This window comes from Molothrus ater, chromosome 28 (assembly GCF_012460135.2).
Source record: "Molothrus ater isolate BHLD 08-10-18 breed brown headed cowbird chromosome 28, BPBGC_Mater_1.1, whole genome shotgun sequence".
In the NCBI taxonomy this organism is placed as follows: domain Eukaryota; kingdom Metazoa; phylum Chordata; class Aves; order Passeriformes; family Icteridae; genus Molothrus; species Molothrus ater.
The window spans coordinates 4,262,313-4,283,512 of record NC_050505.2 but is presented as its reverse complement, the minus strand read 5'-3'; the positions used below and the strand labels follow the sequence as shown (position 1 = coordinate 4,283,512).

General features: G+C 51.9%; 2 protein-coding genes across 2 annotated transcripts; both read right to left on the bottom strand.

Moving 5' to 3' along the window:
* Positions 1 to 22: 22 nt before the first annotated feature.
* LOC118695126 (PH and SEC7 domain-containing protein 4-like) lies at positions 23 to 14,046 on the bottom strand (the record flags this gene model as incomplete). The annotated part of the gene is made up of 11 exons (XM_036396533.2): positions 23 to 838; positions 1,842 to 1,979; positions 3,756 to 3,900; positions 5,421 to 5,625; positions 7,055 to 7,212; positions 7,610 to 7,653; positions 9,802 to 9,891; positions 11,097 to 11,155; positions 12,276 to 12,388; positions 13,047 to 13,127; positions 13,961 to 14,046. Coding segments are annotated over 11 exons (1,398 nt in total), but the record flags the coding sequence as incomplete, so codon positions are not given.
* A 650-nt stretch (positions 14,047 to 14,696) lies between these two features.
* LOC129046963 (microtubule-associated protein 1A-like) lies at positions 14,697 to 19,385 on the bottom strand. Its single transcript, XM_054517542.1, has 2 exons — positions 16,675 to 19,385; positions 14,697 to 16,570 (listed from the first exon to the last, which is right to left on the bottom strand). The coding sequence occupies exons 1-2, from the start codon at positions 19,367 to 19,369 to the stop codon at positions 15,051 to 15,053; spliced, it is 4,215 nt and encodes a 1,404-aa protein (XP_054373517.1). The 5' UTR covers positions 19,370 to 19,385; the 3' UTR covers positions 14,697 to 15,050.
* Positions 19,386 to 21,200: the final 1,815 nt, after the last annotated feature.

The following is a 21,200-nucleotide window of genomic DNA, read 5'->3' as shown; positions in this document are numbered from 1 at the left end:
TTTGGGAATGGGATTTTTGGGATTGGGATTTTTTGGGAACGGGGAATTTTTGGGAACGGGGAATTTTGGGATTTTTTGGGATTTCCCTGAGTTGTTCCCAATCCCGGGGGGAGCTCAGAGCAGGACCCCCCAAAAAAGTCTCGTACCAAGGGGGGGGGGGAAAGGGGACATTGGGGACAACATTGGGGACATTGGGGTGGGGACATTGGGAGTGTCCCTGTCACAGTGGGTGGCACTTGGGGGTGTCCCTGTCACAGGGGGTGGCACTTAAAGTGTCCCTTGTCCTACGGAGGGGACACTGGGGACTGTCCCTGTCACAGGGGTGGCACTTGGGGGTGTCCCTGTCACAGGGTCCCCACAGGGGTGTCACAGCCAGTCTGGGTGGCACTTGGGGACCATCCTGGGGACAATCCAGGTCTGTCACAGGCCAGTCCTGGGGTGGCGCTTGGGGACAGTGACACGGGTGGCCCTGCGCTCCGAGATGGGACAGTGACATTGGGGACAGTCACGGTGACACATTGGGGACAGTCACGGTGACACCTGGGGACATTGGGGACAGTCACGGGCGGTCGCGGTGGCGCTTGGGGACAGTGACACGGGTGGCCCTGCGCTCTGAGATGTGGCGCCGCACGCGGCCCGGGGGCGGCTCCGGCACCAGCGAGGGGCTCGAGTGGCACTTGGTGAGCGGCGCGGGGCCGTGGGGACACTCGGGGCTGTCCCCAAGGGCGCCCTCGGGGATGTCCCCGAGCTCCGCGCCGTCCCCGAGGGTGGCGCTGTCGCCGCTGTCCCCGCGCAGCCACGCCCCCAGCGCCTGCACGTAGGTGAGGCAGCGCTGGCGCTGCGGGGACAGGGGGACACGCGGGTCACGGGGTGGCACCGGGGTGGCACCGGGGTGGCACCGTGCCATCCCCCCCCGTGTCACCTGAATGGCACCGGGGTGGCACCAGGGTGGCACCGTGCCATCACCCCCCGTGTCACCTGAACGGCACCGGGGTGGCACCTCCCAGTGTCACCGGGTCACCCCCCCCCACCTCCTCCTGGTCACCGTGTCACTCCCTGGTGTCCCCAGTGTCCCCAATGTTCCCATTGTCCTCGATCCAGTGTCCCCACTGTCCCCATTGCCCCCAATCCCTCAATGTCCCCCTGATGTCCCCACTGTCCCCATTGCCCCCATTCTCCTCAATGTCCCCCATGTCCCCATTGCCCCCAATGTTCCCATTGTCCCTGGTCCCTCAATGTCCCCTATGTCCCCATTGTGCTCATTGCCCCCATTCCCCCCGGTGTCCCTGTGCCACCCCAATGTCCCCAATGTCCCCATTGTCCCAATGTCCCCTGGTGTTCCCATTGCCCCCATTGTCCCCATTGTCCCAATGTCCCCAATGTCCCCAGTGTCCCCATTGTCCCAATGTCCCCATTGCCCACAATGTTCCCATTGTCCCTGGTCCCTCAATGTCCCCAGTGTCCCCATTGTGCTCATTGCCCCCATTCCCCCGTGTCCCTGTGCCACCCCAATGTCCCCAATGTCCCCATGCCCCCTGGTGTTCCCAATGTCCCCATTGCCCCCATTGCCCCCATTGTCCCCATTGTCCCATTGTCCCCAGTGTCCCCAGTGTCCCCAGTATCCCCATTACCCCCACTGTCCCCATTGCCCCCATTGCCCCCAGTGTCCCCAGTGTCCCCATTGCCCCCAGTGTCCCCATTGTCCCCATTACCCCCATTGTCCCCATCGCCCCCATTGTCCCCAATGTCCCCAGTGTCCCCATTGCCCCCATTGCCCCCAGTGTCCCCAATGCCCCCATTGCCCCCATTGTCCCCAGTGTCCCCATTGTCCCCAGTGTCACCTCGTGGCGCAGGAAGTCCCCGTGTGCCCGGTGCTCCTCCTGCTCCCGTCCCCGTCCCTCGGGCAGGAGCCGCTGGTGCTCCAGGAGCTGGCACGTCACTGTCCCCAACCAGCGGCGCAGCTGGCACTGCTGCTGCTCCTGGGGACACCAATGGGGACATTGGGGACATCATTGGGTACATCGGGGACATTGGGGCCACTGTCCCCAGCCAGTGCTGCCGGTGGCCCTGTGGACTTTGGGGACATCATTGGGGACATTTGGGGACATTGGGGACCTGGGGGTGACAAAGGGACATTGGGGTGGCATAGCCCGAATTTGGGGTTTTTGGGGCATTTGAGGTATTTGGGGTTCCTGTGGGATTTGGGGTTCCTGTGGGACATTTCTATGGGATTTTGGGGGGATTTTGGGGGTTTTTAGGATATTGTTTCTCACCGGGGGCAGCAGCTGGAGGCCAAGGGCAGGATGGGACATTTCTGTGGGATTTTTGGGATATTTTTTGGGGTTTTTAGGATATTGTTTCTCACCGGGGTGCAGCGGCTGGGCGCCGAGGGCAGGATGGGACATTTCTATGGGATTTTTGGGGTTTTTGGGGTGGTTTTTGGGGTTTTTAGGATATTGTTTCTCACCGGGGGGCAGCGGCTGGGCGCCGAGGGCAGGATGGGACATTTCTATGGGATTTTTGGGATATTTTTTGGGGTTTTTGGGGTGGTTTTTGGGGTGTTTCTCACCGGGGGGCAGCAGCTGGAGGCCAAGGGCAGGATGGGACATTTCTATGGGATTTTTGGGGTTTTTGGGGTGTTTTTGGGGTTTTTAGGATATTGTTTCTCACCGGGGTGCAGTGGCTGGGTGCCGAGGGCAGGATGGGACATTTCTGTGGGATTTTTGGGATATTTTTTGGGTGTTTTTGGGGTGGTTTTTGGGGTGTTTCTCACCGGGGTGCAGCGGCTGGGCGCCAAGGGCAGGATGGGATATTTCTATGGGATTTTTGGGGTTTTTGGGGTCTTTTTGGGGTGTTTCTCACGGGAGGGCAGCGGCTGGGCGCCAAGGGCAGGATGGGACATTTCTATGGGATTTTTGGGTGTTTTTGGGGTGGTTTTTGGGGTGTTTCTCACCAGGGTGCAGCGGCTGGGCGCCGAGGGCAGGATGGGACATTTCTATGGGATTTTTGGGATATTTTTTGGGGTTTTTAGGATATTGTTTCTCACCGGGGGGCAGCAGCTGGAGGCCAAGGGCAGGATGGGACATTTCTATGGGATTTTTGGGGGATTTTTGGGGTTTTTGGGGGTTTTTGGGGTGTTTCTCACTGGGGGGCAGCGGCTGGGCGCCGAGGGCAGGATGGGACATTTCTGTGGGATTTTTGGGATATTTTTTGGGGTTTTTGGGGGGTTTTTGGGGTGTTTCTCACCGGGGGGCAGCGGCTGGGCACCGAGGGCAGGATGGGACATTTCTATGGGATTTTTGGGGGGATTTTTGGGGTTTTTGGGGTGGTTTTTGGGGTGTTTCTCACCGGGGTGCAGCGGCTGGGCGCCGAGGGCAGGATGGGACATTTCTATGGGATTTTTGGGGTTTTTGGGGTGGTTTTTGGGGTTTTTAGGATATTGTTTCTCACCGGGGGGCAGCGGCTGGGCGCCGAGGGCAGGATGGGACATTTCTATGGGATTTTTGGGGTTTTTGGGGTGGTTTTTGGGGTTTTTAGGATATTGTTTCTCACCGGGGTGCAGCGGCTGGGTGCTGAGGGCAGGATGGGACATTTCTGTGGGATTTTTGGGATATTTTTTGGGGTTTTTGAGGTGGTTTTTGGGGTGTTTCTCACTGGGGTGCAGCGGCTGGGTGCCGAGGGCAGGATGGGACATTTCTATGGGATTTTTGGGGGATTTTTGGGTGTTTTTGGGGTGGTTTTGGGGTGTTTCTCACCGGGGGGCAGCGGCTGGGCGCCGAGGGCAGGATGGGTCTCACGAAGCGGCGCCGGGACCCCACGGCCGCGGGGAACGGGGGGGACGAGCAGAGGGCGGCGGCCGCGTTGATCCCAAACACCCACTGGGACAGCTCCAGGGCGCTCCTGTGACGTCACAATGACATCACAGTGACGTCATCGATGACGTCATGCCCACCCGAACACTCCCCAAGTCCCCAATATCGCGAAACCCTCAAACGTCCCCAGTAATGTAAAAAAAAAAAACCAAACCCCAAATAGCCCCCCAAAAAACCCCACAGATATCCCAAATATTGCAAAATCTCCCAATGGCCCAAAAATGTCCCCAAAAAAACGCCGCAAAAATTATCCAGAAAATACCCCCCCCAAACAGACCCCGAATAACCCAAAAAATCCCCCAAAACCCGCAGATGTCCCGGATACTGCAAAAACCCCAAATAACCCTGAGTGACCCCAAATATCGCAAAAAATTCCCTCTCCAAAAACACCCAAAAATAGCCCCAAAAGACCCCAAAATTACCACAAAAATACTCCTAAAATCCCCCCAAATCCCCCAAAACATACCCCAAAACCATGCCCCAAAAATGCCCCACAGATATCAAAAAAAACCCCAAATATACCCCAAAAATACCCCCCAAAGTACTCCCCAAAATACCCCAAAATTACCTTTAAAATATCCCAAAATCACCCTCCCAAATACCCCAAGATTACCCTCAAAATATCCCAAAATTACCCCCAAAATACCCCAAAAATATCCCAAATATTTTTTTTTTAGGATTTGTGATTTTTTAGGATTTGTGGGATTTTTTTTTCATGGCTTTTTCAGGCTTTTTTGTGCTTTCTGAGCCATTTAGCCTTTTGGGATTTTTCTGGATTTGGGATTTTTTTTTAGGACTTGGGATTTTTTTAGCATTTAGGCTTTCTTTAGAATTTGGGATTCTTTTTAGGATTTGAAATTTTTTTCCGTATTTGGGTTTGGTTTTTTTTTTATTTTGGGTTTTTTCCATATTTGGGGGTTTTTTCCATATTTGGGTGGGGGGGGGTCCATATTTGGGAGGTTTTTTCCATATTTGGGGTTTTTTTCCATATTTGGGATTTTTCCCATATTTGGGGTTTTTTCCCATATTTGGGTTTTTTTCCCATATTTGGGGTTTTTTTCCATATTTGGTTTTTTTTCCCATATTTGGGATTTTTCCCATATTTGGGATTTTTCCCATATTTGGGGCTTTTTCAAGAATCGGGATTTTTCCCAGACTTCTCATTTTTTTAGGATTTCGCATTTTTTCAGGATTCTACATTTTTTTGCAGAATTTTTTCCTAAAAATATTGGGGTTTTTTTTAGGATTTTTGGGCTATTTTGGGCGGATTTTAAGAGATTTTTGGGGCGATTTTTTTTAGGATTTTTAAAGGAATTTTTAGGGTTTTTCGGGGGGTATTTTTTTACGGATTTTTTTTTTTTTTTAGGAATTTTTAGGATATTTTTTAGCATTTCGGCTTTTTTTTTTTTTAACCCTTTCCAAGCCATTTTATCCTTACGGGATTTTTTTTCCCAGCTTCACCATTTTTTGCCGTATTTGTAATTTTTTTTTTTTTTTTTAGGACTTCCTCCTTTTTAGCGTTTTTTAGGGTTTATTTTTGTCCCTTACTGCGCCTGGCAGAGGAACTCCCGGCGGTCCCCGGTGCGCAGCAGGAACACGTTGGGGCGTTTGGTGTATTTGGGGTGCGGCTGGGCCAGGGCGTGGGGCAGCCCCAGAAACTCCTCGGGGCCCTCGGGGGGGTCCCTCTGCAGCACCAGGAGGGGCCCCCGCAGCTCGGCCCCGAAACGCTTCCAGCCCCGCCGGCCCCACGGAGCTGCGGGGAAACCCCAAAATTGTCATTAAACCCTAAAATACCCCACGCGAAATCCCGTTAAATTCCCCTCCAAATCCCATTGGATTCCCACAAATCCAGCCCAAATCCCATTACATTACCACAAAATCCCATTGAAATCCCCATAAATCCAGCCCAAATCCCATTAAATTACCACAAAATCCCATTAAATTACCACAAAATCCCGTTAAATTACCACAAAATCCCATTGAATTCTCCTCCAAATCCCATTGAATTCCCCATCAATCCAGCCCAAATCCCATTAAATTACCACAAAATCCCATTAAATTTCACCCCAAGCCAGCCCGCCAGCCCCACAGAGCTGCGGGGAAATCCCAAAATTATTAAATCCTAAAATACCCCAAGCGAAATCCCATTAAATTCCCCTCCAAATCCCATTGGATTCCCATAAATCCAGCCCAAATCCCATTAAACTACCACAAAATCCCATTAAATTCTCCTCCAAATCCCATTGGATTCCCACAAATCCAGCCCAGATCCCATTAAACTACCACAAAATCCCATTAAATTCTCCTCCAAATCCCATTGAATTCCCATAAATCCAGCCCAGATCCCATTAAATTTCACCCCAAGCCAGCCCCGCTGGCCCCACGGAGCTGTGGGGAAATCCCAGAATTGTTAAACCCTAAAATACCCCAAGCGAAATCCCGTTAAATTCCCCTCCAAATCCCATTGAATTCTCCTCCAAATCCCATTGAAATCCCCATAAATCCAGCCCAAATCCCATTAAATTACCACAAAATCCCATTGAAATCCCCATAAATCCAGCCCAAATCCCATTAAATTACCACAAAATCCCATTAAATTCTCCTCCAAATCCCATTGAATTCTCCTCCAAATCCCATTGAATTCCCCATAAATCCAGCCCAAATCCCATTAAATTACCACAAAATCCCATTAAATTCTCCTCCAAATCCCATTGAATTCTCCTCCAAATCCCATTGAATTCCCCATAAATCCAGCCCAGATCCCATTAAATTACCACAAAATCCCATTAAATTTCACCCCAAGCCAGCCCTGCAGGCCCCACAGAGCTGTGGTGGGGGGGAAAACCCCCGAAATTATTAAATTCTAAAATATTCCCACAAAATCCCCCAAATCCACCCCAAATCCCATTAAACTCCCACAAGTCCAGCCCCAGTCCCATTCAATTCCCCCCGGATCCCATTAAATTCCTACAAAATTCCATTTAAATTCCCCCAAACCCACCCGGAATCAGCCCTAAAATACCCCCAACAGAATCCCATTAAATTCCCACAAAAATCCCATTAACTCCACCCCAAATCCCAATAAATTCCCCCAAATCCCATTAAATTCCCCCAAATCCCCCCCAAATCCCCTAAATTCCCCCAAATCCCATTAAATTCCCCCAAATCCACCCCACACTGACCCTTTTTGCCGTCGCTCTCTGCCAGGACCTTCCTGGCCAGGACCCCCCTGCGGGCGGGGCCGGAGCCCCCCAGGAGTTCTGGGGGAATTTCGGGATTTGGGAATTTTGGGGCTTTTTTGGCCTTTTGGGAATCGGCCCCGGGCTCGTCCTCGTCGTCCCTGTGGAAATCCCAAGGAGATCCCATTAAACTGGCGGGGAAAATCCCAGAAAACCCCAAAACGCCGAAAAAACCCCAACCCAAATCTCACAAAAATCCCAGAAAACCCCATAAGTTCGTCATCAAAAATCCCGTAAAATCTGACTCGAATCCCACAAAAATCCCACAAAAATCCCATAAAATTGGTGGTGAAATTGCAGAAAATCCCACAAAACCCAACCCAAACCCCTTAAAACCCAACCAAAACCCCATTCATTCAACACGCAAATCCCATAAAAATCCAGCCCCAAAATCCAACCCCAAACCCCATAAATTCCAACCCAAATCCCCCAAAATCCCATAAAATTCAACCCAAATCCCATAAATTCCCCCCAAAATCCCCCAAATTCCCCTCTCACGTTGCCCACTCCAGTTTCCGGCTGCGGATGGAACCGTACAGAGCCTGAGGGGAAAATTGGGATTTTTTTTAGGGTTTTTTTAGGGTTTTTTAAGGTTTTTGGGATTTTTTGGGGGGGATATTTTTTTGGGGATATTTTTTCAGATTTTTCTGGGATTTTTTCTGATTTTTTTTAGGATTTTTTGGGGATTTTTTAAAGATTTTTTGGGGGAAATTTTATAGGACTTTTTTGGGATTTTTTTTCCCCATTGTGGGGGATTTTGTGGGTCCTTTTTAAGGATTTTTTTGGGGATTTTTTTTTTTTTTTAGGATTTTTTGGGAATTTTTTAAGGGTTTTTTAGGAATTTGTTTTTTAATTTTTGGGGGGATTTTTTAGGATTTTCTATCTTTGTTTTTTAGGATTTTTTTAGGATTTTTTGTAGCATTTTGGGGGGATTTTTTTTTGGGGATATTTTTGGGGTATTTTTTCAGATTTTTTTAGGATTTTCTGAGGGGATTTTTTTTAGGATTTTTGGGCTATTTTGGGGGGATTTTTAAAGGATTTTTTGGGGGGATTTTGGGGGGGATTTTTTTAGGATTTTTTAAGGAATTTGTAGGATTTTTGGGGGGATTTTTTTAGGATTTTTTAAGGAATTTTTAGGATTTTTTGGGGTTTTTTGGGGGGATTTTTTTAGGATTTTTTAAGGAATTTTTAGGGTTTTTTGGGGGGTATTTTTTTGTGATTTTTTTAGGAATTTTTAGGATATTTTTGGGTTTTTTGGGGGGATTTTTTTAGGATTTTTTAAGGAATTTTTTGGGGTTTTTTGGGGGGATTTTTTTAGGATTTTTTTAGGAATTTTTAGGATATTTTTGGGGTTTTTTGGGGGGGATTTTTTTAGGATTTTTAAAGGGTTTTTTGGGGGGTATTTTTAAGGATTTTTTTAGCAATTTTTAGGATATTTTTGGGGGGATTTTTTATGGAATTTTTAGGGTTTTTTGGGGGGTATTTTTTTAGGATTTTTTAAGGAATTTGTAGGATTTTTGGAGGGTTTTTGGGGGGATTTTTTTAAGATTTTTAAAGGGTTTTTTGGGGGGTATTTTTAAGGATTTTTTTAGGAATTTTTAGGATATTTTTGGGGGGATTTTTTTAGGATTTTTAAAGGAATTTTTGGGGGGTATTTTTAAGGATTTTTTTAGGAATTTTTAGGATATTTTTGGGGTTTTTGGGAGGGTATTTTTTTAGGATTTTTTAAGGAATTTGTAGGATTTTTGGAGGGTTTTTGGGGGGTATTTTTTTAGGATTTTTAAAGGAATTTTTAGGGTTTTTTGGGGGGTATTTTTTAGGATTTTTTTTAGGAATTTTTAGGATATTTTTGGGGTTTTTTGGGGGGATTTTTTTAGGATTTTTAAAGGAATTTTTAGGGTTTTTTGGGGGGATTTTTTTAGGATTTTTTTAGGAATTTGTAGGATTTTTGGGAGGGTTTTGGGGGGATTTTTTTTTAGGATTTTTAAAGGGTTTTTTGGGGGCTATTTTTAAGGATTTTTTTAGGAATTTTTAAGGAATTTTTAGGGTTTTTTGGGGGGTATTTTTTTATGATTTTTTTAGGAATTTTTAGGATATTTTTGGGTTTTTTGGGGGGATTTTTTTAGGATTTTTTAAGGAATTTTTAGGGTTTTTTGGGGGGTATTTTTTTAGGATTTTTTAAGGAATTTGTAGGATTTTTGGGGGGTTTTTGGGGGATTTTTAAAGGGTTTTTTAGGGTTTTTTTTGGGGGTATTTTTTTAGGATTTTTTTAGGAATTTTTAGGATGTTTTTGGTTTTTTTGGGGGGATTTTTTTAGGATTTTTTAAGGAATTTTTAGGGTTTTTTGGGGGGTATTTTTTTAGGATTTTTTAAGGAATTTGTAGGATCATTGGAGGGTTTTTTGGGGGGATTTTTTAGGATTTTTAAAGGGTTTTTTGGGGGGGTATTTTTTAGGATTTTTTTAGGAATTTTTAGGATATTTTGGGGGTTTTGGGGGGGATTTTTTTAGGATTTTTTAAGGAATTGTTAGGGTTTTTTGGGGGGATTTTTTTTAGGATTTTTTAAGGAATTTGTAGGATTTTTGGGGGTATTTTTTTAGGATTTTTAAAGGGTTTTTTGGGGGGTATTTTTAAGGATTTTTTTAGGATATTTTAGGAAATTTTTGGGGTTTTTGGGGGGTTTTGGGGTACCTTGAGCTGCTCCCGGGGGAAGTCCTGCCCGTCCATCATCCCGCTCAGGTTGGTCACGAACTCAGAGCTGCTCATGGCCCGGCCCAGGCGCTGCGGGACGGGGGCAAAGTCACCCCAAAAACGGGAAAAATCCCAAAACCGACCCCAAATCTGCCCCTAAATGCTCCAAAACGCCCCAAAACCACCCCAAAAATGTTAAAAAAAAAACAACCCTGAATTTGCCCCAAAGCTGCCCCAAATCTGCAACCCAAACTGGCCCCAAAATCAGCACAAAAATAGGGGAAAAACCCAAAAGGGAACCCCGGGGATGATTCGCCCCAAACCCGACCCAAATCTGCCCCAAATCAGCCCCAAAACTGCTCAAAAATCACCCTAAAAATGGGGGAAAACCCCAAAAGGGAACCCCGGGGATGATTCACCCCAAATCTGCCCCAAAATTACCCCAAAAAGGGGGAAAACCCCAAAAGGGAACCCCGGGGATGATTCACCCCAAATCCACCCCAAATCGGCCCCAAAATCCCAAATCCACCTGAAAAAGCCCAAATCGGCCCCCAAAACCCCAAATCTGCCCCCAAATCCTAAAACCACCCCAAATCCATCCCCAACCCGCCCCAAACCCCAAAAACCCCAAACCCCAAAATCCCTTTGTCCCTTTTTGTGGTCTGGGGCTCACTTTGGGATTTAGGATGATTTGGGATTTTTCTGGGTTTGGGGGTTTTTAAATTTTTTTTTGGGGGGGGGGATATTTCAGGGGATTTGGGGTATTTGAGGTTTTAGGGGGTTTTTGGGGGGGTTTTTTTTGGGGTTTTTTTTTTGAGGTTTTTTTGGGGTTTTTGGGGGGTTTTTTGGGGGTTTTTGGGGGTTTTTTGGGGGTTTTGGGGAGGTTTTTTGAGGGTTTTTTGGGGGTTTTTTGGGTTTTCTTTGGGGGGGTTTTTTGGGGTTTTTTTGGGGGGGTTTTTTGGGGGTTTTTTGGGTTTGGGGGGGGGGGGTTGGGGGTTTTTTGGGGTTTTTTTGGGGTTTTTTGGGGTTTTTTGGGGTTTTTTTGGGTGTTTTTTTGGGGTTTTTTTTGGGGTTTTTTTTGGGGTTTTTTTTGGGGTTTTTTGGGTTTTTTTGGGGTTTTTTTGGGGGGGGTTTTGGGGTTTTTTTTTGGGGTTTTTTTGGGGTTTTGGGGGGGGTTTTGGGGTTTTTTGGGGGGTTTTTTGGGGTTTTTTTGGGGGTTTTTTGGGTTTTTTTTTGGGGGGGGGGGTTTGGGTTTTTTGGGGTTTTTTTGGGGTTTTTTTTTTGGGGTGCCTCACCTGGCCGTGCAGGTCGGTGTTGAGCAGCATCAGGGCGCAGGTGAGGGTGTGAACGGAGTCTGGGGGGATTTGGGGTCTCAGGGGACCCCAAATCCCCTAAAGGGACCCCAACCCCCCCAAGAGGACCCCAAATCCCCTAAAGGGTTGGATTTGGGGTGTTTAGGGTTGGTTTTGGGGTGGATTTGGGGTGTTTAGGGTTGGTTTTGGGGTGGATTTGGGGTGTTTAGGGTCGGTTTTGGGGTGGATTTGGGGTCTCACCCAGCAGAAGGAAAAGCCCTGGGGTTGCAGCGGGGATTTGGGGTGGGTTTGGGGTATTTAGGGTCAGTTTTAGGGTATTTAGGGTCAGTTTTAGGGTCTCACCAGCCGAGGGAATGGTGCCAGGTTTGCAGCAGGGATTTGGGGTCAGTTTAGGGTCAGTTTTAGGGTATTTAGGGTCGGTTTTGGGGTGGATTTGGGGTCTCGCCAGCAGAAGGAAAAGCCCCAGGGTTGCAGCAGAGGTTTGGGGTGGATTTGGGGTATTTAGGGTCGGGTTTAGGGTATTTAGGGTCAGTTTTGGGGTCTCACCAGCCGAGGGAAACACCCTGGGGTTGCAGCAGGGATTTGGGGTCGGTTTGGGGTATTTAGGGTGGGTTTAGGGTATTTAGGGTCAGTTTTGGGGTCTCACCAGCAGAAGGAAAAGCCCCGGGGTTGCAGCAGGGATTTGGGGTGGGTTTGGGGTATTTAGGGTGGGTTTAGGGTCGGTTTTGGGGTGGTTTTGGGGTCGGTTTTGGGGTGGTTTTGGGGTGGTTTTGGGGTCGGTTTTGGGGTGGTTTTGGGGTGGTTTTGGGGTGGTTTTGGGGTGGTTTTAGCTCTCACCAGCCGAGGGAAAGGCGCCGGGGTTGCAGCAGGGATTTGGGGTCGGTTTTAGGTATTTAGGGTCGGGTTTAGGGTATTTAGGGTCAGTTTTGGGGTCTCACCAGCAGAAGGAAAGGCGCCAGGGTTGCAGCAGGGATTTGGGGTGGGTTTGGGGTATTTAGGGTCAGTTTTGGGATGGTTTTGGGGTGGTTTTGGCTCTCACCAGCCGAGGGAAAGGCGCCGGGGTTGCAGCAGGGATTTGGGGTGGATTTGGGGTATTTAGGGTGGGTTTAGGGTGGATTTGGGGTGGTTTTGGGGTGGTTTTGGGGTGGTTTTGGCTCTCACCAGCCGAGGGAAACACCCCGGGGTTGCAGCGGTGGAAGCGCCTCGAGAAGTGGCTCAGGACTCGCTCGCGCTCCTGGGTCTCCCCCGAGAGCACCAGGGCCCGCAGGAACTGCCTGGAACACCCCCAAAGTGACCCCAAAACACCCCCAAAGTGACCCCAAAACACCCCCAAAACCGACCCCAAAAAGTGACCCCAAACCCCTCCCCAAAACCAGCCTGAAACAGCCCAAACCCGCCTGAAATACCCCAAAAACCCACCCCAAATTCCCTCAAAAAACCACCCCCAATTCCCTCAAAAAACCACCCCAAATTCCCTCAAAAAAATCCCCCCAAAATTCCCCCAAATCCCTCTCAAAAAATCCCCCAAACTTCCCCAAAATCGTTCCAAAAATCCCCCAAATCTCAGCCCAAAAATTCCCCCCCCAAAATCGCTCCAAACTCCCTCAAATTTCCTCACCAGAATCGCCAAATTCCCCCCAAAATTCCCCCAAAAAATCCTCCCCAAAACTGCCCCAAATCCATCCCAAAATTGCCCCAAAATCCCCCCCAAAAAATCTCCCAAACTCCCCCAAAATCCACCCCAAAAATCCCCCAAATTCCCCCCAAAACAGCCCCAAATCTCTCAAAAAATCCCAAAAAATCGCCCCAAAAATCTCCCCCAAATCCCTCCCAGAAACCCCGAATTCCCCCAAAATCGTCCCCAAATCATCCCAAAATCCCCCAAAAAGTCCCAAATCCCCCCAAAATTCCCAATTTTCCCCCAGTTCTCACCTCAGGGCCCGCTCCAGGCTCAGCCCCTGGAACTGGAAGAGCTCCAGGTACTCCCGCGCCACCCGAGCGCTGAACTCCGAGCTGGGAGGGAAAATTTGGGACAAAAATCCTCAATTCCCACCCCAAAATCCTCAATTCCCACCCCAAAATCCTCCATTCCCACAAAAATCCCCAATGCCCCAAAAAACCCCACGATTCCCGCCAAAAAAATCCTCATTTTCCCCCCCAAAATTCACTTTTTTCCCTCAAAATCCCCGTTTTTCTCCCCACTAAATCCCCATTTTCCTCCCCCCAAAATTCACATTTTCCCTCCAATTTCTCCCCCCCCAAACCCCCATTTTTCTTCCCAAAAATCCCATTTTCCCTTCCCAAATCCCCATTTCTTCCCCCCCAAAAAATTCCCCATTTCCTCCCAAAAATTCCCTTTTTTTCCCCCAAAATCCCCATTTTTTCCCCAATTTCTTCCCCCAAAATTCAATTTTTTCACCCCAAAATTCCCTTTTTTTCCCCCCAAAAATCCCCTTTTTCCCCCAATTTCTTCCCCTAAAATCCCCATTTTTTCCCCAATTTCTTCCCCCAAAATCCCCATTTTTTCACCCCAAAATTCCCTTTTTTTCCCCCAAAAAAATCCCTTTTCCCCCCCCAAAAAAATCCCTTTTTTTCCCCCCAATTTCTTCCCCCAAAATCCCCATTTTTTCCCCAATTTCTTCCCCCAAAATTCAATTTTTTCACCCCAAAATTCCCATTTTTCCCCCCCAAAAAATCCCTTTTTTTCCCCAATTTCTTCCCCCAAAATTCAATTTTTTCACCCCAAAATTCAATTTTTTCACCCCAAAATTCCATTTTTTTCCCCCAAAATTCCCATTTTCCCCCCAATTTTCCCAAATTCCCGGTTTTTCCCCCCAAACTCTCACTCCTTGCGCAGGTACGAGGCCACCTGGGATTTCCTGACCCCGTCCAGGTGGAAAAGGCGCCGGGCCAGGGCCTGAGGGTCCTCCCTGGGTGGGGAAAATGGGGCAAAAAAATGAGATTTTGGGGAAAAAATAGGGGAAAATGGGAATTTTGGGGTGAAAAAATGGGAATTTCGGGGAAAATTTTGGGGTTTGGGAAGGAAAAATTGGGATTTTGGGGGAAGAAATAGGGAGGAAAATGGGAATTTTAGGGGGGGGATTGGGGATCTTTTTGGGAAAATAAATGGGATTTTGGGGGGAAATAATGGGAATTTTGGGGGGAAAAAAAGGGGTTTTGGGAAAAAATAATTGGGATTCAGGGGGGAAAATGGGATTTTTTGGGGAAAAACGGGGGTTTGGGACAAAAAAACCCGTGGGGTTTTGGGGAAAAATAAATGGGAATTTGGGGGGAAAAAATGGGGGGGAAAAGGGATTTTTTGGGGAGTCGGGGAAAGGATTTTGGGGCGGGAAATTTGGGGATTTTGGGGGAAAAAAAATTGGGTTTTTTCGGAGGGAAATGCGGATTTTGGGGGGTCCCGGGGGGATTTGGGGTCCCCAAATTGGGGGGGGACAATGGGGGAAAAGGGAGGGGGTCCCAAATGGGTCTGGGGGCTCAGATGGGGGGGGCAGGAAGGGTTTGGGGGGTCCCCAATTGGGTCTGGGGTCTCGGGGGGTTCCTCACCCGACGGGGGTCCCGGTCCGGGCTGGTTTTGGGGGGCGGCTCCTCGGGGTCAGGGGGTGACCCCCCAAAAATCCCGGGGTCCTGGGGGGATTTGGGGTGGATTTGGGGGATTTCTGGGGGGTCCTGAGGGGATTTTGGGGGGTCCTGGGGGGATTTGGGGTGGATTTGGGGGATTTCTGGGGGGCTTAGGGGAGATTTGGGGGGGCTCAGAGGGGGTTTGGGGTGGATTTGGGGGATTTCTGGGGGGTCCTGAAGGGTTTTGGGGGGGTCCTGGGGGATCTGGGGAGATTTTGGGGGATTTTTGGGGGGTCCTGAACGGTTCTGGGGGGGCTCAGGGGGGTTTTGGGGGGGCCCCGGGGGCTTTGGGGGGGTTTAAGGGGGGTGAGGGGGTGGGGGGGGCTCTGGACCCCCCATTTTGGGGGGAAATTTGGGGTTTGGGGTCCCCATTTTGGGGGGATTTGGGGTTCCCATTTTTGGGGTGAATCTGGGCGGATTTGGGGTCTTTGGGGTCCCTCTTTTAGGGGCAAATCTGGGGGGATTTGGGGGTTTTGGGGTCCCTCTTTTTGGGGCCAGTTTGGGGGTTCTGGGAGAATTTGGGGTCCCAATTTTTGGGGTAGATTTGGGGGTTCTGGGAGGTTTTGGGGTCCCTCTTTTTGGGGTAAACTTGGGGGGATTTGGAGGTTTTGGGGTCCCTCTTTTTGGGGTAAATCTGTGAGGTTTTGGGGTCTCCCTTTTAGGGGCAAATCTGGGAGGTTTTGGGGTAAATCTGGGGGTTCTGGGAGGTTTTGGGGTCCCTCTTTTTGGGGTAAATTTGGGGGGCTTTGGGGGCTCTGGGGTCTCCCTTTTCGGGGTAAATCTGGTAGGATTTGGGGGTTTTGGGGTCTCCCTTTTTGGGGTGAATCTGGGAGGTTTTGGGCTCCCGCTTTTTGGGGTGAATCTGGGAGGTTTTGGGGTCTCCCTTTTTGGGGTAAAACTGGGGGGATTTGGGGGCTTTGGGCTCCCTCTTTTTGGGATAAATTTGGGAGGTTTTGGGGTCTTTGGGGTCCCTCTTTTAGGGGCACATTTGGGGGTTCTGGGAGGTTTTGGGGTCCCTCTTTGTGGGGTAAATCTGGGAGGTTTTGGGGTAAATCTGGGGGGATTTGGGGTCCCTCTTTTTGGGGTAAATCTGGGAGGCTTTGGAGTCTCTCTTTTTGGGGCAAAACTGGGGGGATTTGGGGGTTTTGGGGTCCTTCTTTTTGGGGTAAATCTGGGGGGATTTGGGGGTCCCTCTTTTTGGAGCACATTTAAGGGTTCTGGGAGGTTTCGGGGTCCCTCTTTTTGGGGTAAATCTGGGAGGTTTTGGGGTCTCACTTTCTGGGGTAAATCTGGGGGGATTTGGGGCAAATCTGGGGGGATTTGGGGTTTTCGGGGTCCCTCTTTTTGAGGCCAATTTGGGGGTTCTGGGGGGATTTGGGGTTCCTCTTTTTGGGGTAAATCTGGGAGGTTTTGGGGTCCCTCTTTTTGGGGTAAATCTGGGGGGTCCCAGGAACTGGGGGGCTCCTCCCGGGGGGTGGGGGGGTCCAGTCCCCCCCATTTTGAGTCCACCCATTTGGGAGGGTCCCCAAATTCCAGGGGTGGATCCAAGGGGTCCCCAAATTCCGGGGGGTCCCCAAATTCCAGAGGCGGATCCGGGGTGTCCCCAAATTCCAGAGGCGGATCTGGGGTGTCCCCAAATTCCGGGGTTCTGGGTGGTCCTGGGGGAGGAGAAAACACCAAGAGGGGGTCCCCAAATTCCAGGGGGTCCCCAAATTCCGGGGGGTCCCCAAATTCCAGGGGGTCCCCAAATTCCGGGGGGTCCCCAAATTCCAGAGGTGGATCCGGGGTGTCCCCGAATTCCGGGGTTCTGGGTGGTCCTGGGGATGGAGAAGACACCACAGGGGGGTCCCCATCAGGATTGGTGGGGACCCCCCCAGATTAACCCAACCCTCACCCCCAAATCTGGGGGGACCACACTCACCCCAGCCCGCGGTGGTGGCTGCTCCTGGGGGGTGACACCCGAGGGTGGCATCGAGGGCGGCACCGTGGGGACGCCAGGGGGGCACCCCCGGGGGCAGCGGGTGCTGGAACAGGGGGTTGGTGTGGAAATGGGGCTCCTCGTCCTCATCCAGGTCCTCCTCATCCAGGTCCTCCTCATCCAGGTCCTCCTCCAGGTCCTCCTCATCATCCACATCCTTCTCATCCAGGTTCTCCTCATCATCCACATCCTTCTCATCCAGGTCCTCCTCATCCAGGTTCTCCTTGTCTTCATCTTCATGGGAGGAGCCACCATGGTCATGGTGGTCATCATGGTCATTGTGATCATCACGGTCTTTGTGGTCATCTAGGTCATTGTGGTCATCTAGGTCATGGTGGTCATCATGGTCCTGGTGGTCATCATGGTCTTTGTGGTCATCTAGGTCATTGTGGTCATCTAGATCATTGTGGTCATTGTGGTCATTGAGGTCATCTAGGTCATGGTGGTCATCATGGTCCTGGTGGTCATCATGGTCTTTATGGTCATCTAGGTCATTGAGATCATGGTGGTCATGGTGGTCACTGAGGTCATGGTGGTCATCATGGTCTTTGTGGTCATCGTGGTCATGGTGGTCATCACTGTCATTATGGTCATTGAGGTCACTGGAGTCATTGTGGTCATTGAGGTCATGGTGGTCATCATGGTTATGGTGGTTATCATGGTCATCACGGTCATGGTGGTCATCGAGGTCATTGTGGCCATCGCGGTTATCACAGTCATGGTGGTCATGGTGGTCATCATGGTCATCGTTGGCGTGGTGGTCGTCACCAGCGTCGTCACCTTCCTCTCCCTCCTGGCTGAGTTTGGGGGCTTGGGGCCTGGGGGAGATGGGACCATCCATGGCCATGGGACTGGGGGAGAGCCTGGAATCCATGGGAACGTTCTCTGGAGAAATTGCTCCATCAGGGGTCACGGACCTGGGTGAGGCGGGACCATCCATGGTCACAGGCTCAGGTGAGATCCTTGAATCCACGGCCAGGTGCTCTGGAGACAAGGTCCCATCCGTGGTCATGAACTGGGGTGAGGTGATCCCATCCATGCTCATGGGCCAGGATGAGGTGTCCCCACCCATGGGCGTGTGGGAGATGCTCCCAAAGAGGAACTCAAAGTTTTGGTCCACGGGAACGGCCTGGGGTGGGATGGACTCATCCATGGACACATGCAGGACGTCCTCAAAGGTGGATCCATGGCTTTGGAGCTCCTGGGAGATGCTCCCGTCCATGGTCATGGGCGTGGGTGGGATGGATCCATCTGTAGACACCTGGGAAACGTTCTCATCCATGGGCATGGATTTGGGTGGGATGTCCTCATCCATGGATTTGGGTGGGATGTCCTCATCCATGGACACATGCGGGATGTCCTCAAATGTGAATTCATGGCTTTGGAGCTCCTGGAAGATGCTCCCACCCACAGTCGTGGGCTTGGGTGGGATGTCCTCATGCTTGGGCATAGAACTGGGTGGGATGGACCCATCTGTGGACAACTGGAAGCTGTTCTCCAACGTGGCTGTGGATTTGGGTGGGATGTCCTCATCCTTGGCTGTGGATTTGGGTGGGATGTCCTCATCCATGGACACCTGGAAAACGTTCTCACCCATGGCCATGGGCTTGGGTGGGATGTCCTCGTCCATGCACGCCTGGAAGATCTCCTCAAACATGGATTCATGGTCTTGGAGCTCCTGAGAGAGCTCCATGGCCATGGATTTGGGTGGGACGGAACCATCTGTGGACACCTGGAAGATGTTCTCATCCATCAACATGGATTTGCATGGGATGTCCTCATCCTCAGCCATGGATTTGGGTGGGATGTCCTCATCTACAGCCGTGGGTTCGGAGGGGATGTCCTCACCCATGCACACCTGGAAGATCTCCTCAAACGCGGACTCATGGCTTTGGAGCTCCTGGGAGATGTTCCCATCCATGGTCACGGATTTGGACACCTGGAAGACGTTCTCATCCATGGCCATGGATTTGGGTGGGATGTCCTCATGTGTGGCCATGGGTTTGGGTGAGACGCTGTCATCCATGGATTTGGGTGGGATGTCCTCATCCATGGGTTTGGGTGAGATGTTCTCATCCAAGAATACCTGGAAGATCTCCTCAAACGTGGATTCGTGGCTTTGGCGCTCCTGGGAGATGCTCCCAGGCCCATCCTGGTGGTGGTCCCCGGTGTCCGTCTGTCCCTCGATGGCCCCCTGGAGCTCCTGGACGCAGAGCTGGGCACGGAGCAGGCTGGCCCAGAACACGTCCGGGCCCGGGGCAGAGGTCAAGGTGGAGGTCAAGGACAGGGCCAAGGTGGGGTTTGGAGCAACGGTCAGGGTGGGGGTCAGGGTGGGGGTCAGTGCAGTGGTCAGCTCAGGGGTCACTTCAGGGCTCAGTGCAGTGGTCAGTGCAGGGGTCAGCGGTGTCCGTGCGGGGGTCAGTGTGGGGGCCATTGTGGGGGTCATTGTGGGGGTCAGTGTGGGGGTCATTGTGGGGGTCATTGTGGGGGTCATTGTGGGGGCCATTGTGGGGGTCATTGTGGGGGTCAGTGTGGGGGTCATTGTGGGGGCCATTGTGGGGGTCATTGTGGGGGTCATTGTGGGGGTCATTGTGGGGGTCAGTGTGGGGGTCATTGTGGGGGCCATTGTGGGGGCCATTGTGGGGGTCAGTGTGGGGGCCATTGTGGGGGTCAGTGTGGGGGTCATTGTGGGGGCCATTGTGGGGGCCATTGTGGGGGCCATTGTGGGGGCCAGTGTGGGGGTCAGTGTGGGGGTCATTGTGGGGGTCAGTGTGGGGGTCATTGTGGGGGTCAGTGTGGGGGTCAGTGTGGGGGTCAGTGTGGGGGTCAGTGTGGGGGTCAGTGCCGTGGTCAGCGGTGTCCGTGCGGGGCTCTCGGCCCCTCCCCCCGAGAAGGCGATGGCGTCCAGCGCCGTCAGCGCCACGGGGGGGGCAGGGGGGGCCCTGGGGGGGTCCATGGGCGCTGCCGGACCCTCCCTACGGCCGGAGAGGGGACAGTGGCTGTGCAGCGGCCAGAGGAGTGACCATGGGCGCTGCCGGACCCTCCCTACGGCCGGAGAGGGGACAGTGGCTGTGCAGCGGCCAGAGGAGTGACCATGGGTCAGGGCCGGACCTCAGGCAGTGGCTGTGCAGTGGCTGGAGTGGCCGGAGGAGTGACCATGGCGTGGGGAGACCCTGGGGAGAGGAGGAGAGGGGTGAGAGGGGCAGGGGGAGGGAGAGGAGGGGGAGAGAGGGATGGAGATGGAGGGGGAGAGGAGGAAGGGAGGGAAGGAGGGAGAGAGGGATGGAGGAGGAAAGGAGGGATGGGAGGAAGAGGGAGAGAGGGTTGAGGGAAGGGGGAAGGAAGGAGGAGGGAGAGTGGGAAGGAGAAAGCGAGGAGGAAAAAGGGTGGGGAGAGGGAGGGAAGGATGGAGGAAAAAGGATTCGAGAGAGGGAGGAAGGAGAGGGGAAGGAAGGAGGGAAAGGAGAGAGGGAGGGAGGAAGGAGAGGGGGAGGGAGGAAGGAGAGAGGAAGAAGAGAGGGAGGGAGGAAGGAGAGGAGGAGGAAGGAGAGAGGAAGGAGAGAGGGAGGGAGGAAGGAGAGAGGGAGGGAGGAAGGAGAGGAGGAGGAAGGAGAGAGGAAGGAGAGAGGAAGGAGAGAGGAAGGAAGGAGAGAGGGAGGGAGGAAGGAGAGGAGGAGGAAGGAGAGAGGAAGGAGAGAGGGAGGGAGGAAGGAGAGGAGGAGGAAGGAGAGAGGGAGGAAGGAGAGAGGGAGGGAGGAAGGAGAGAGGGAGGGAGGAAGGAGAGGAGGAGGAAGGAGAGGGGGAGGGAGGAAGGAGAGAGGAAGGAAGGAAGGAGAGGAGGAGGAAGGAGAGGAGGAGGAAGGAGAGAGGAAGGAAGGAGAGAGGAAGGAAGGAGAGAGGGAGGGAGGAAGGAGAGGAGGAGGAAGGAGAGGGGGAGGGAGGAAGGAGAGAGGAAGGAAGGAAGGAGAGGAGGAGGAAGGAGAGGAGGAGGAAGGAGAGAGGAGGAAGGAGAGAGGGAGGGAGGAAGTGCTGGGGGAGCGAGGGAGGGCGCGGAGGAGGAAGGAGGAAGGACAGCGAGGAGGGGGAGGGGCACAGCGAGGGCTCCGGGGGTCTCCCCGACCCCCCCCGCACCTGCAGCCGCCGCCCCTCCCGCTGTCACCTCCCGCTGTCACCTCCCGCTGTCACCAGCCCGCGTCACCTCCCGGTGTCCCCGCGGGCACCCGGTGCCACCTCCCGGTGCCACCACCCGGTGCCACCGTGCCCCCCCCCGGTGTCCCGGTGCCGCCACCCCCCCTCTGTCACCTCCCGGTGCCACCGTCCCGCCGGTGTCCCCGCGGCCACCCCGCGTCACCGTCCCCGTGTCACCCGCGTCACCCGCGGCCGCTTCCGCCCCCGCCGGGACAGGAAACGGGGGGAGGGGACCCCAAAAATCACCCCCGACACCCCAAAAATTCCAACCGGAAAAAACC